The sequence below is a fragment of the Maniola jurtina genome, chromosome 5, assembly GCF_905333055.1.
Source record: "Maniola jurtina chromosome 5, ilManJurt1.1, whole genome shotgun sequence".
In the NCBI taxonomy this organism is placed as follows: Eukaryota; Metazoa; Arthropoda; class Insecta; order Lepidoptera; family Nymphalidae; genus Maniola; species Maniola jurtina.
This window is the reverse complement of record NC_060033.1, coordinates 1,109,495-1,125,650: the sequence shown is the minus strand read 5'-3', so window position 1 is coordinate 1,125,650 and position 16,156 is coordinate 1,109,495. Positions and strand designations below refer to the sequence as shown.

The window sequence follows — 16,156 nt, the reverse complement described above, 5'->3', positions numbered from 1 at the left end:
CTCGTGCAAAGCCTACTATTTACACTGTTTTTAGGGTTACGTATCTCGAAAGAAAAAAAAAACCCTTATAGGATCACTTTGTTGTCTGTCTGTCCGTCGTATCAAGAAAACCTATAGGGTGTACCTAGTTCTTCCCGTTGACCTAGAATCATGAAATTTGGCAGGCAGGTAAGTCTCCATTCATCCGATTTTGACGAAATTTGGTACATGAATAGCTTGCATCTCGGGCATGGACATGGGTAAGTATGTTACTTTTTAACCCCGGAAATTCAAAGAATCCCCACTGGGTTTTAAGAACTCAAATCCACGTGAGAATGTCGTAGGCGTTGATGCCTACGACATCGTCTGCGTTAGCAATAAGCAGAATATTATCAGTATATGGAGGTATTACCTTTTAACCCCCGACTCAAAAAGAGGGGTGTTATAAGTTTGACGTGTGTATATGTGTATGTGTGTATCTGTCTGTAGCATCGTAGCTCCTAAACTAATGAACCGATTTTAATTAGTTTTTTTGTTTGAAAGGTGGCTTGATCGAGAGTGTTCTTAGCTATACCTAATCCAAGACAATCGGTTCAGCCGTTTGAAAGTTATCAGCTCTTTTCTAGTTACTGTAACTTTCACTTGTCGGGGGTGTTATAAATTTTTAATTTACACTTGTTCTCACACACGGTACAAAATATAGCAAAGGTATATAATGAGTTTAAAGCAATTTATTCCGTATTTAACCAGCAGTAATGACATAAATTGCTCAAACAGGTTACCAACGTAATATAAACATAGACGCAAGATATTACGCTGTTACAAAGGACTCGACGTCGCTGGGAATGCGAGGAGTGCTATTATTAATTTTGTCAGAACAATATTATGTTTGTTTACTTCAAATTATGTTTATAACACTATATAGTGTTTATAGTATTTAAATTAGAAAGTTTGCACCCATCGAAAAATAAAGTCTGCACCAGAGTCCACCATAGAAGAGTTGAGAGCCAACGGTTTAAGGAGTGGACTAAACTTCGAAATAACGGCAGTTCAAATGTTTATTTATCTATTAGACTAAAAAGCTATGCCAAAAATAGTGCACGTACAACACCTAGTAGGTGCCTAGCAGTATTGATTGGTTGTTTACCTAATGAGGAAGAAAAAAATTGTTTTGACAATAAAACCCCAGACGGGTAATTAAAAACGTCTACATTGACTGTAAAAACCTATGCAGAAATTACGAGCATATAAAACACTAGCAGGTGCCTAGCACAGCCGTATTAATTGGTTGTTTAATGAAGAAGAAAATAAATTGTGTTGACAATAAAATCCCAGACGGGTAATTAACAAGTGTAAATTAAAACTTTATAACACCCCCGATAACTGAAGGTTACAGTAATAACTAGAAAAGAGCTGATAACTTTTAAACGGCTGAACCGATTTTCTTGGATTATAATAGCTAAGGACACTCTCGATCATACCACCTTTCTAACAAAAAAAAACTAAATTAAAATCGGTTCATTAGTTTAGGAGCTACGATGCCACGGACAGATAGGTACACAGATATACACGTCAAACTTATAACACCCCTCTTTTTGGGTCGGGGGTTGAAAACGTCTACATTGACTATAAAAACCTATGCAGAAAATACGAGCATATAAAACACTAACAGTGTGCCTAGTGGGAGATTTTTAACCTATTCGATCGCTTAAAAGTTAACTGCGTTTTGTATGGAATTGAAACAGCGCCATCTAGTGACAAGAAGATGGCGCTGTTTCAATTCCATACAAAACGCAGTTAACTTTTACGCGATCGAATAGGTTAAAAATCTCCCACTAGGCACACGGCGCCTAGCAGTAAGAAGAAAACGAATTGTGTTGACAATAAATTCCCAGACGGATAATTAAAAATGTCTACGAGTATATTGACAGTAAAAACCAATCCAGAAAATACGAGCATATAAAACACCTAGCAGCATTAATTGGTTGTGTAATGAAGAAGAAAATGTGGGCGCTGCTCACAAGGAGGAAAAATGTATTAGGATATTTCACGCCGTTAACGAGGTCGGAACTAATTTTCCGGTTAGTGCCGCTGTAAATCAAAGTTTTATAGGTTAAAACAACCGTTTAACGGTGTCGAGAAAATTGAGTGTAAACAGAACTTAGTAGGTTTCTTTTTCAGCTCGTAAAAAGTTTATTTACATAAGTAGGTACTACTTCTCTCTCTGTGCACCCTATTTCCCCCCCCCCCCCCCCAAGATGTATCCTCCAGCATACTACTCGATTAAGAGGACGCGTCACGCGAACCTTAAGAGGATAGTCTAGTTGTAAATTATTCCTTTTTTCCAAAGTTCAGCAGGCATTTGCCTACATTTTATAGAAATATTGTTTCGGGTTTTTACAAATGTTTTTAAGATGTTTTTGATCAACATCATGATCAACCCATCACCGGCCCATTATTGAACACGAGTCTCTGAATGAGATAGGTTTAAGCCATAGTCCATTACGCTGGTGTACGCCCAGTGTGAATTAATAGCTTCCTCAGCTATCGCGATACGCTACCTTCATATTATGTCCGTGAGCACAACAACCAATCGCTCTATTGCGACCATTTCGCAACCGTAGGTTAAATTCATTGCATCCTTACCTGCATGTTACATATCTTGTACCGGACTGGTTCGCCGCGACAGCCCGCTGGTGAGGAGCAGGTCCTCAGCTGTCGCGACACGCCACCGTCGCATGTCCGGGAGCACAGCGACCACTCACTCCACTGCGACCACCCCGCGCGGCCGTCCTGTCAAAACACAAATATCAAGGTTAGATATCAATACCCATTCATGTAAAAACTACTCAAATATGTGTAAAAAAACCACTACTAGAAATAATTATCTTAGAGGAATGACAGCACAAATTCCTCCTAGAAGAATGTCAACACTTTGATCTTCTCGCGCTTGTATTTTCAAAAGCTTGGCAGTACAAAAAGCCACCAAGCAAGAAAAGAAGAAGTTTTTTCAAAAGCATTATATAAGTCACTCAATTAATAATGAATATATTACAGTTTTAGAAGAATAATAATAAAAATTAAGCTCCTTTTTGCTGACGGGGGAAAATCTCCTTAAAAACTTGATATTCCGAGAAAGACATCGGGTTATGTGGGATTTTTAACGTCTAAACCCTCCTTGGTGGCCACTCTCAACACAATATATTGGGAGGCTCCGAACACATCACTGTCCCTATTGCGCGACGCCCAGACAAAATAGCCCCTTGTCTTGCACCTAGCTATGAGTAGCAGCTTGTGCCACAGGAAGCTGCTATCTTCCCAAGGTCGCATACGACATGTTAAAGTGAAGAGCCTTGGGAGTTGGGAAGAGGAGGATAATAAATGGATTAAAAAACAGCTTAATTTTCGTCAGGTTATTTTCTCTCAAAGACTAGTAAATTGGAAGCCACAACAGCTCAGAATATCAAGATGTAGTTTGTAACAATTTACATTTTCGATCCCCAATGGAACCACATCAAATAACCCTGTCCCGCTGTGTATGTTCCATTAAATTAAATTCCAATATGTTAGTACGTTTCGTACTCGAGGTCATTACTGTGTTAATACTATTATATATTTTCATACAATTTGTAGAAAGCAGCAGAAATTAACTTGAAGGTGAATGAAGCTTTTGAAACTCTGAACTACTCGAATCTTTTAAATGCTTTTAACGTCGAAAACCTTTATTGTTTGTAAAAAGTTGTTTTATGAAATGTATTTCAGATGTTTTATTTCAGATCTCCGGCGGACGGGCACCTCTAACGTTTCTTTGAGTTCTGTGCCCATTGCCCTTTAAGCAATTCACTGACATCTAATAAAAGTACGCTGGACATGCTTTTGCCAATATTTTTTTGAAGAAACTTGACCATCGCCATTTTGGTGCTGGTAGCAGCAGCGTTATGTGAGCTTACTCTGAATTAAATGGTTACTAATGAGACATTTAATTTTGTCTGTCGATAAGGTGTTAACACGAAGATCATTTGACACAAAGTAAATTTTAATTCTCGGTACGCTTGATGGGGCCCTTTGAATCGGCCCAAAAATAACCTCTATTTATCTGGCATATTACTTGTATAATATGCTCATATCTGTGAAGCAATTAAATAGGTACCACTTTTTTTAACGGTGAAGAAAAACATCGTAAAGGTAATCTGCCTCGTGATAATGATGAGTGATGACTGACTAACTGACTGACTGGCTCGGGCCCGGCACGGTCTAATGTGAATAATCCTTAAAACCCTTTAACATAAGCATAGCTAAGTCTTAACATTACAAAGTCTTAGTTTAAAGCCAAGCACCGCAAACTAGATAGGTTTTGTCTAATCTTTGTGAATCCGAGACGTAATCTAGTGTTAGAGACAAAGTCTAGGTCTTCACAGTGCAGAATACATGGGCAATCTCCCTCAGTGGTTGGCTGAATACCAAGAGATTAAGACTCGCAGACATTATTTTAGATCAAAACACAAAATTGGGTTTTAGTGGTGTTAAAGTTGAAGAACGTAAGGTATTGTAAAATCCCAGGATCGCCAGACTACTTATTTTTTGAAAAAGAAAATGTGTTGGATAGAGCAACTTGTTACGGTGGACTTTACAACGTACGCAATACCTACTTATTTGCTAGCTTGTAAATACTGACGGCCAATTTAACAGGGCTCTCTCCGTCACTCACTCCATACAATCGTAGTCCCAATTTAATTTGAATATTAATCAACCAAAGTCCATGAAATTATGCAGTCATATTCTAGAAACTAATATCTGTGCCTGTGGTGTTTTAGATTTTTCTAAACATATGTAGTTTTAAAATTACAGGGGCTCAAAGATTTGTATGTGAATTTTTAAGACCGCGTAACTTTGAAACCGAATATTTTAACAGAAATCTGGAAAACCGCAGGCATAGATATTAGTTCCCGGAACATTTCTACAAAATTCCATTGAGTATGATTGGTTAATATTCCAATGAAAGATGAACTACGTTTGTATGGAGCGAGTGACGGAGAGACCCCTCTTAAGGTCATATCGGCACCAATATCAATCTGCACTAAACCCACTTTACTCTGCACTTATTTATATTTTTTCGATACCGCAATATGATATTTTGATCACGTGCCGTTTTTACATATCGCTCGGCCGGAATAACAATTATATTTGCAAAGTTATACGGGCTTGATCGCAATGTCATGGGATAAGTAACCCTATTGTTATTGAATACAGTTTATATTTGAATACCTTAATATCGAAATTTGTTTAACGTTCAATTAATCTTGACAGAGGATGGGGATAAGGTTTACTTTGAGACCATTATCTGGTATTCGGTTATTTTATTATGGACCGATTTCTTTATATGATATTGATCTAAAAACGACTTTGAATTTGTTTGACGTTCATTATTTCATTTACTTACACAAGTTTAAAAAATCTATGCTGCTCCTGAAAAAAAGCATATTGCACGATCGAAGATTACTTATTTACTTATGTGCCTAAATGATAAAAGACATCCCTACTTCAGCAATGCCTGGGAGTTGGGACTGCTTGCTACTTTTCATGAAATAATATGGCTGGTTTGTAGAAAGTGCTTAATTCTATGAGATGAATATATTCGAATTCTTTATAGAAAACCGGCCAAGTGCGAGTCGGGTCTCGTTCTTTTAGGGTTCCGTACATAATTATGAAAATCATGTTTTGGGTGTATGTGGGTGTATGGGTGTATGAAATATTTCTTTTCCGAGCTAGAACATCGGAATATACCGTGAATTAAAAACCCAAAAAATGTCCGTTTGTTTTGGTCGCAGCTTACAGAAAACTATTTTATAAATGGTTGTTTTTAATACGTATTTGTTGTTTGAATTTCATATTTCTTACTACATAGTTTAGTTTTGAGTTAGTTAGTTAAAATGGTCTAAAACTGACAACTTCGACGGACCTCCATTTCCTTATTTAAAAAAAATGATTTTTATAAATTAGAGCGAGGCCCGACTCAAACCTGGCCGGTTTTTTTTGCCATCAGGTTTCATCTGCGTTGAGTGAAATTCACGAGTTTTTGAATACTGTGAAACAATAAAATTTAACACCTCATAACTTTTAACCCCTTTGGAAAAGCTTAAAATATTTTACTAACAAAATCATTAAATAACACAAAAATCGCTCAATATTTTTATACGCAAATCAGCGGAATAAGGTCAAAATATTGAAAAAACATTATTCCTCGAACGATTCTTTTCTCTTTACGTACGATTTTTAAATAAAAGTGACTTGTTCGAGAGCGAACGAAATGCACAAAATAATTGGATTACGTTTGATTTGATTCAATAATTCCTTTTATGTCGCACAAAGGTTCCACGTTTTCCTTGTACCTACTACCTATGCAAATATTTGTGTTTCAATGATTCATATTGTACTCCAAAGTTTTCCTGGTTTTCCAGGCTATCTTCAGTTGCTGTCTTACAACTTTTTTGTGCTTTACTTGCCTTTCTGAAGATCTTCTTCGATGCAATCTGTTCATTTGTAGGGTTCCATACCCGAAGGGTACCAACGGGTTCATAGGGTCCCGTTGAGAGAGAGTGGAGGCTTAGTAATAGTACTACTACTAATAGTACTACTCCACTACTAGTAATACTATTACTAGTACTACTAGTAGTGGACTACTACTAGTAGTACTAGTAATAGTACTACTAAGCCTCCACTCTTCGTCCGTCCCTCCCTCTGTCTGTTGAAATTTTCAGTTTGAATTCCTATTGCCGCTATAACGACACTCACTCACACACACACACACACACACACATGGACCTATACCTATACTATGAAATTTGTAATAATGCACTTGACTCCTAATTCTAATTTAAATTTATTTTGTTATCTTAAATATTTGCACACTAATAATTTAGTAGAAAGTTAAGGACTCTAATCATAAATTTCCATCTTATTGTACCAACTTTCTCGCAAATAAATAAATTATCTTATCTTATCTTATCTTACCTACATAATTACACTTACTAACGCACACTCGTACGCATGATATGCTAATAATATTGTTATGAAAGTGTGGTGTCTTCTGACACAGAAGCACTTAGTTCTCCTACTCCTAAAAAAGGCTCCAACCTCTTAGAGATACTGTGAACGTAAATGTTTGATATAAAAATATCAAAATGGCCACCATACAAATTAAAAAGTATGAATAGTGTTACTTATATCATCGTTCTAAGCCTTATATTACGTGCTCAGTACTAAACTATGAAATAAAGATACGGCATATTTAGCTTTTGTGTGTTCTGCTGATGATGTGTCAACAGCTTCAGAAAGACTATTGAAAACTCTTGTAAAAACAGCGGAGAAGGCTTTATAGGCAGGACTGACAAAATGAAGGTGGCTCACGCAGAATTTGCATATATGCCACTGTTGTTTGGAATCATGTCGGTTTTTATGGTACAAGTGATGCAACAAAGCGGGTACTATGTGTAAAATTAAACTTACTTTGCTGAATAAGTTATTAACAAAAGTCTAGTAACATCATTCTGCATTGGATGGGTCAATATGGATTGGATGGATAAATGATTTGACGAACAAATTCCAATAAAAATTCTGCGAACGTTGTTTGGCTTGACTAGGTGTACCAAAATCGGACCAACAAAAGAACCATAGTTCATTTTTCAAGGCGGCCACCGATGCTAACATTGGAAATCGGTAAAATTTTATTTTAAGTCCTAATTTTTTACGATTTTTATGGCCAAACAATACATTTTAATCAATAAATAATATGCGTTCGACTTCATCCATGTAGTTTCCACTCCCTAACTAACCATTGGACTAACCAAGCAGTTACATTCTTCACATACACGCTGTACGACAAGGCAAATCGCCCTTTGGATGCTTTCGTACGAGTTTGACTCGTACAAACACGCACTAACAATCTCAACCTTCCAAGGAAAATGTGAGCACGTATAGAGTGGATGCAAGTTAGAGGAACATACTAGTCTGCCGCTCCCACAGTACTTGGAATATCAGGATTATTTGTTCGTGATCGGACGTGTTCGCACGAGTCAAATTCGTACGATAATGCATCTAAAGTGCGACTAGCCTTAACCCTTGTCACTTGCGCCATCCTCAACCCTTTGATGGCGTTCGTTTTGATTGTAAATTCCCGCCTGAGTTGTGTTTTTATTACGGGCTTGTTTAGAGACAATGATAATATGGAGACATATTGTTTGCGTTGGTTCCATTCAGGATTATGTGGCTTTTGTCGGCGGAATTGAGTGCCTCTATTGTTTTAATAAAGGGTCTACTTAGGCACTAAGGGTAAACTTAGGTTTAAGTTTTGTGTAAAATGGCTATTTTCGAGGATTATTAATATTTTACGTCCTAAAATTACACTTGTCTCACTAGATAGGCAATACTTGCGATTTCGCGTGTAATTATTAAGTTTTTAAAAATCCCGTGGAAAAGTAAATCTTTTATTTTCCCTCTATATAACATATGTTTATGTCTGTCTTCGGGTTGCGATCTCACTGTGAACCTTTCGTCGAAATCGGAAAAGTGGATGCCAAAAAACAGACAGATATAATATTATGTAATAATATGTAATAATACAATTTAATATTCGTATGAATAAGAGCTATGAAACTGATGTTACGTATTGAATCTTAAAATAAATAAATACCTATTCTTTTATTTGGGACCATTTTTTTTTTTTGCATTTTTTTGTGTCCCCACTGTATTAAAATAGTCTATGTCTGGTTAGAAACCTACTATTTACTAAGCTCTTACACTGATCGCGAGCAATTTACTCTAATCCATTGAGGAGTTCTGTTTCCATTTCCGAAGGTATTCATCAGATCTTCACCTAACTAAAATAGGACCACCAAACGAACAAGAATTATCAAAATCGGTTCATCTTTCACGTAACAAACATACAAAAAAAAAAAACAGACAATCGAATCGAGAACCTCCATTTTTTTGAAGTCGGTTAGAAAAATAAAGATCACAAAACCTGGTCTTAAAACACGGCTTAAAAAGATAGGTATGTATTAAATTCTATCTTTATCTTTAAAGAAAAAAGCACGAGAAAGAGAGAGTTCTTGAATCACTTGTAATCCAATTATTTTGTGCATTTTGCTCGAATTCAAGTTGGAAACAAGTGATTGTCGCTGTTGTATATAACCCGGTCAAGTGCGAGTCAGACTTGCACATGCAGGGCTCCGTAGGTATTAGATTATAGACTTCGTCCGCGTGGATTTAGGTTTTTCGAAATCCCGTGGGAACTCTTTGGATTTCCGGGACAAAAAGTAGACTGTCTATGCTAATCCAGGTTATTATCTATCTCCATTCCGAATTTCAGCCAAATCCGTCCTGTAGTATTTGCGTGAAGGAGTAACGAACATACACACACACATACACACAAACTTTCGCCTTTATAATATTAGTGTGATGTGATATTCAATAGAGTTGTGTACATAACACATAGAAGCACCATATTGATTTTGTTATTATACTTTATTTGTTTTATCGGACAAGTAAACAACCCCTATAGTAATACCTAAGCAAATAGAACTCAGTACTGTAGATATTTACCTTGCATTGGTGGAGAGTACAGAACTTACCTACTATTCAAACACACTTTAGTAAACAGACTGAGCTATGATTTTTTGCATGGGTATAATTAAAGACCTGTAGAGTGGCATAAGCGACTTTTGTCCCGGAAAAACTAAGTTCCCACGGGATTTTTAAAAACCTTAAAGTCGCGGGCATCAGCTAGTATGAGAGTAACTTACCTTTCCATGGTGCGTGGTGTTGTCATGGTGGCCGTCGATCACTTCCGGGAACTCCGTCGAAATGTCGTGGCCGTGTCGGTGAGCGCATCGGCCGGAAATCTAGGGCAAAAAAAAATTGGTCCAACATCATCATTAGGTATTAACCCGTGGTGGGTTTCATTACATTATGGAGAACTCTCAGGCATGCAAGTTTCCTCACGATTTTTTACTTCACTGTTAAATCAAGGCACTATATACAGAAAAGTTAGAGGTTCATGCTCAGAATTTTACCGAATCAAGTGTTAATCACGAGGTCTGTTATCATCGCCGGGTCGTGGTATGGGCACAAAAAGTGAAGTAATTTTGTGATGATTTTATAGCTAGATTTTTGAGGTCTGGTGAGGGCATCGGATACGAATTTTATAATTTCTGGTCTGGTCTAGTGGGAGGTTTCGGCCGTGGCTTGTTACCACCCTACCGGCAAAGCCATACCTCCAAGGAATTTAGCGTTTTGGTACGATGCCGTTTATAAGGGAGGAACCGAAGGAGTATGGGTCTTATGAAAACTGCCATACCGCTTCCAGGTAATCCCGCTTTATATTAGACTGCATCATCACTAACCACCAGATGAGATCGCAGTCAAGGGCTAACTTGTATCTGAATAAAAAGAAAAGGTTAGAGTCAGCACTATTTTATGTTTCGCTCAAGCAGTCTCTGGCTCAAGTATTTTTTTTCTTCATTGCAGGTGACCTACTTAATCAAAACTTTATAAAAAAAATTCAAATGTCATGGTAACAAGATAAAATGTCTTGTCAATAGAGCATCCATAGCAACCAGTAGTTTTATTTGATCAATATAACCTACGAGTAGCTTGTGGTTTATTTTGCAAAAATTTGTATACGATAAAAGGTGTGTATCTGGATTGTGTAGAAAAAAAAAGAAAAAATGGTGATTCTCCACGTTAAAAGAGGTGATGAAAGTCAGTTTCTATACGAAACTAATGTGAACAACTCAGTTGATGAAGTCGTGAAGGATATAGTGGCTATATTTAATGGAAGGCTGAAGGTGAAACGACTGTGTTTTGAAATAGAGGAATTGAAGACACATGGTACATTTCTACCACCAGAGATGCAGGGGCTGACGGAAGAACAGGTAACCAAGCGAGCCTAAGATTCAAGATAGCGTGGAATAGGTTTGAAGTTTATGGCCTTGCCTACCTTGGCTAAATACTGCTTTTTCGAATAATCTTTAAGAACCTATCACCAAAACAAATAATTCAATAATAAGATCCAAGTTCTGACAGTTGCTTTAGTAGTGAGTACCTATTACAAATTTCCTCACTGGCAGCAAGCAAACCGTGGCCTATCAGTGATCCCAAAAGACTCAGGTTCGAATCCTGTTGGCTCCGCAATTTTTGATATGCATTTCAAAATTATTTAGAACATCAAAGTTGTTGCTAACTGTTAGATTAAACTAACCAAATTGGACAGAAAACCAGAAACGTTGACGACGAAAGGTTCACATGGAAACCAAGACGAAAAGGCCAGTACAGATTAAGACATAATCACACTTCACACTAATATTATAAAGGAGAAAGTTTGTATGTGTGTGTGTGTGTGTGTGTGTGTGTGTGTGTGTGTGTGTGTGTGTGTGTGTGTGTGTGTGTATGTTACTCCTTCACGCAAAAACTACTGGACGGATTGGGCTGAAATTTAGAATGGAGATAGATTATACCCTGGATTAGCACATAGGCTACTTTTTATCCCGGAAAATCAAAGAGTTCCCACGGGAATTTTAAAAAACCTACATCCACGCGAACGAAGTCGCGGGCCTCAGCTAGTCTTATATAGCGCCATCCTATCGGAGGTAGACAACGATTAAGGTTAACTAGATTTGTTCACCGCTGCCCTAAACAGTTACTTTGTGCTTGTTGAATCACTGTTTGTCTATACTCTCTCATCTTCAGAATATGAGGCAATATAGTCAAAATAAATAGAACAAGTGTAAATTAAAAATTTATAACACCCCCGACGATCAAAAGTATTTGAGTTTTCCAAAACATCATTTTCAAATAAATAATTAGGTATTTAGGCAACGTCCATCTTGACAGCTTGACATTTGTCTATTGACATAATATTATGAACCTAACGGTTATCTAACCTTCTTTTCTACAAGAAAACTAGAAAAGAGCTGATAACTCTTAAACGGCTGAACCAATTTTTTTGGATTATAGCTAAGAACACTCTCGATCAAGCCACCTTTCAAACAAAAAAAAGTAAATTAAAATCGGTTCATTCGTTTAGGCGCTACGATGCCACAGACAGATACACAGATACACAGACACACAGATACACAGATACACACGTCAAACTTATAACGCCCCTCTTTTTGGGTCGGGGGTTAAAAACACTCAAATCCAGACGCAGCTATAGAGATTAAGTGACTCTTGGTTAAACATAATTGCCTTGTTTTCTCAGATAAAAGAACTTAAATTAGAAGACCCTTGGGCTAAACGCTGTGCTCCCGCCGGTTACGTTGAAGTCAAGGATGACATGGGACGTCGATGTGGTCTGGCGCCACCCCCTAACCTTCAAGAGGTTTTGACTAAAGCAGCCGAAACCGCTAAAGAGTACATCACTAAGAAACATGTATGAGAAATTTGATGATTGCAAATTTTATAATCATTATTACAACCCATCGCCGCACCGGGCCACTATTGAGAACGTGTATTCCTTAGAATGAGAAGGGTTTAAGCCTTCGCTGGCCAAGTGCGGATTGGTAGACTTTATACACCTTTGAGAATACCATGGAGAACTCTCAGGCATGCAGGTTCCCTCACAGTCTTTTTTATTGGAGGCCTAAGTTACGTTTTTTTACATTCCAATGTCAGTCAGTTAGTTTTTCAGACAAGACCACAGTTAAGCGCTAACTTGTAGCTGATAAAAAATTAGGAGATATTTGGGACTTTTAGTACTGAAGGCACAAAGCATTATCATAGTATTGCGCTAAAGAAATCAATTTTAAGTGAATCTAGAACAAAAATTGCAGATAAGTTTAAGACCGCATTTTGTCAGATATTTGGCGAATTCCACTGGCAACTTTGAAAAGAATTGCACAGTCTAACCGAATCGTGCGAAACGGAACTTGGCAAGATTTATAACAACGCAAGTTTCTGCTCGAGTAATGAATTAAATTGAGATTTTTTTCGCTAGAAATACCTCAGCAATGCAGAACTATTCGGCTATTAATTTTTTTCCAATTCAGTTACAAGTTAGCCCTAGACTGCAATTTCACCTGCTGGTTAGTGATGATGCATTCTAAGATGGAAGCTGGCTAACCTGGATGGCGATTTCATTAAATCCATATATATCTAACTAGCCGATGCCCGCGACTTCGCCCGCGTGGATTTAGGTTTTTCGAAATCCCGTGGGAACTCTTTGATTTTCCGGGATAAAAAGTAGCCTATGTGCTAATCCAGGATATTATCTATCCCCATTCTAAATTTCAGCCAAATCCGTCCAGTGGTTTTTGCGTGAAGGAGTAACAAACATACACACACACACACACACACACACATACAAACTTTCGCCTTTATAATATTAGTGTGACTACCCCTTTGGTTTCTACACGGCATCGTAACGGAATGCCAAGGCTTATAATATTGCTTGGCGGCACGGCTTTTTGTCGGTAGTGTGGTTACAAGCCACGGCCGTAACCTTCCACCAGATTAATTAAATTAATTAATATTTTACTCTACTTTTCAACTTCTTGCCCTTCATCGTAACATTATGTCTGCACTATTTTATGTGCATTCCCTATAGCTTACAAAAAAATATTTGGTTACTTATTAATGAGGGTAAACGAATGCTTTAGATTAAAAACTTTATTAAAGTAAAAAAAAATAATCATTCGTCACGTTCTAATATGAGCTTGAAATGCATTTATCTATCTCGCTCTATCGGTGAGAGTCACTATAGAGAACTTCCTACAGGTATTTGTTCTGAAGTTTGCCTATATATTTAGCCCTAATTCGCACGAGCGTTAAAAAGCGTTGCGTTAAAACCCGGCGTTGCGCTTAACATACAAAGTGCGCGTTAAAAAAGCGTTGACCTGTGAACAGATACTTGGGAATGCATTTGTTTTACTTGAAACACTTTTTTAACGGACGTTAAAAAATCTCTCGTGTGAATGAGGCCTTAGGGACTAAAGTCGTACTTTTGACAGACAGTTGACTAGAGCAAATATGGTGAGACCTCAAAATATAGGCACTATAAGTTAAGCTTGAAGTTTTTCCAGGTGAATTCACAAAAATGTTTGACTCAAAAAGACGTAGCCGAAGCCCTTGATGAGCTACGAGGCGCTACGAAGATCGTCTTTCCAGCTGGCCTGCCACCTCACGATCCAGTGCGTATGGAGCTGGACAATGTTGAAGACCTATCTGGTACCCAGGCTTCCAAGGAGGTTATCGACCCTTCCAGAGCTTGTCTTTGGGCTTGTGGGAAGAAACTTCTCAATACTAACAAGCTCAGTGATCATCTTGGTAAGTTTTTTGGACAACTGTTAAATACAAGAGATAATCTTATTGTTTTTTGTTTTAATAGCGAGCAAACGAGCAGGCGGGTCACCTGGTGTTAAGTGATTACCACCGCCCAAGAACATTTGCAGCACCAGAGGTATCGCCGATGCGTTGCCGGCCTTTCAAGAACTTGCAGGTCCACCCCTTGAATAGTCACGTTCACACCACAATCACAATCACATAATCAATCATGTTGTAATCTAGTTTTACTTATTGAAAAAGTTCGACGTTCTTTATCATGCATTTTTGTGGGATTAATCATGATTTACTGGTTAATGTTCGAATGCGAAAGAGTTTTGATTTTGGAGAGTACAGATTATGTCTGTATGCTCGTAACTTCCAAATACCGAAGTCTTACTGCTCCGGATGTCATGAGATAACTAAGTCATAAAATCTAAAATTAGGGACATGACAATACGCAAAGAAAAAGCAAAATGAGAAATGTATCGAGATGGGCATCAAATAAAATATCCTATAGATCGGAAAACACCATGTCATACCAGACAACCAGACAGACAACGAAGTGATCTTATAAGGGTTCCTTTTTTCCTTTAGAGGTACAGAACCCAAAAACGAGCAACCTATAATTTTTTTTGTTCATTATGGCTCATCCTGTGGCAGCAAGTAGGTACATAGAGTTTCTTGATTTCAGGTAAGAATGATAAGTCCAAGGTGACAGTAAAACTCTGCTCCTCATCCGAGGGTGCTCCAGGAAGAGAACCCATCATGACTGAAGATGAAAGGAAGCAGCTCATGCTCCAGGCTTACCGGAAACAGGAGGAGTGGAAGAAGCTGGAACAGGACGATGACGACAGCTATCTGGATTCCAAGTGGGCTGACGGGCAGAATATGAAGAGACAGTTCCATGGTTTGAATAATATCTCTTGGAAACCAGTTATGAAACAATAAAATGAATTTTGGTTTCGTATAGATTTAATGAAAGTGTTCTAAACCAGTACTTATTTAATTGCTTTTAATTTAATCTGTTCATAATTTGCTTATACATACTTATTATAAAATTAATGTGTATTATTATGTCTATTATAGTATAATTTATTTATGAATAAAAATTAGTTTTATTTTAGCTTTTTTTCCAATTTTCCAGAAATATTTCAAAAATTCTTTCATTTAAGAATAGGTACCCGATTCTGAAAAAATTGATTGATTATTACTTTCGATTTCGATGCCCGCCCTTAACAGGATTATCGGCTATGATAATTTTGTTACCATGATTATAATCATAATTATTCATAAAAACCGACCCATCGCCGATCCACTTCTGAGCGGGTCTCTTCAAAATTAGAAGAGCTTAGGCCACAGTCTGCCACGCTGGAAAGTGCCCAGTGCAATTTGGCAGACTTCACACACTTTGAAAACATTATGGAGAACTCTCAGGCATGCAGGTTTTCTCACGACGTTTTTCTTCAACGTTAAAGCAAATAATATTTAATTCCTTTCCTATTAAATTGTTTCCATACAAACGAATAAACAAATTGAGAACCCTTCATCTCCAGAGTCGGTTGAAAGTGAAACAATAACAACTTTTCACTCCGATGAACCGGAAAACAATAAGTTGATAAAATTAATTGATGCATTACTTCCGCTGACCGGACATTTTGTATATTAATGTGCATCGTTATTTCAATAAGTACTAGCCACCCGACCCGCACGGGTAGCTTATAAAAATTTTCGTAGGGATCTCTATTTTTTTTAAATAAAATATAGCCTACGTTACTCAGGAATAATGTAGCTTGCTAGTCCAGGTGAGATTGCAGTCAAGGGCTAACTTGTATCTAAATAAAAAACCAGCCAATTGCGAGTC

General features: G+C 37.5%; 2 protein-coding genes across 4 annotated transcripts in view; one reads left to right on the top strand and one right to left on the bottom strand.

Annotated features, from left to right (window-relative positions):
• The window catches only part of LOC123865014 (protein madd-4), a 158,233-nt gene that overhangs the window by 73,619 nt on the left and 68,458 nt on the right, over positions 1 to 16,156 (bottom strand). For all 3 annotated transcript variants that reach the window (XM_045905827.1, XM_045905828.1, XM_045905829.1), the window contains 2 exons: positions 9,780 to 9,878; positions 2,626 to 2,772 (listed from right to left, as the gene is read on the bottom strand). In XM_045905827.1, the coding sequence (XP_045761783.1) occupies positions 2,626 to 2,772; positions 9,780 to 9,878 (246 nt within the window). The remainder of the gene's footprint in view (positions 1 to 2,625; positions 2,773 to 9,779; positions 9,879 to 16,156) is intronic.
• LOC123865017 (cilia- and flagella-associated protein 298-A) lies at positions 10,587 to 15,351 on the top strand. Its single transcript, XM_045905834.1, has 4 exons — positions 10,587 to 10,910; positions 12,236 to 12,406; positions 14,055 to 14,298; positions 14,987 to 15,351. The coding sequence occupies exons 1-4, from the start codon at positions 10,704 to 10,706 to the stop codon at positions 15,241 to 15,243; spliced, it is 879 nt and encodes a 292-aa protein (XP_045761790.1). The 5' UTR covers positions 10,587 to 10,703; the 3' UTR covers positions 15,244 to 15,351.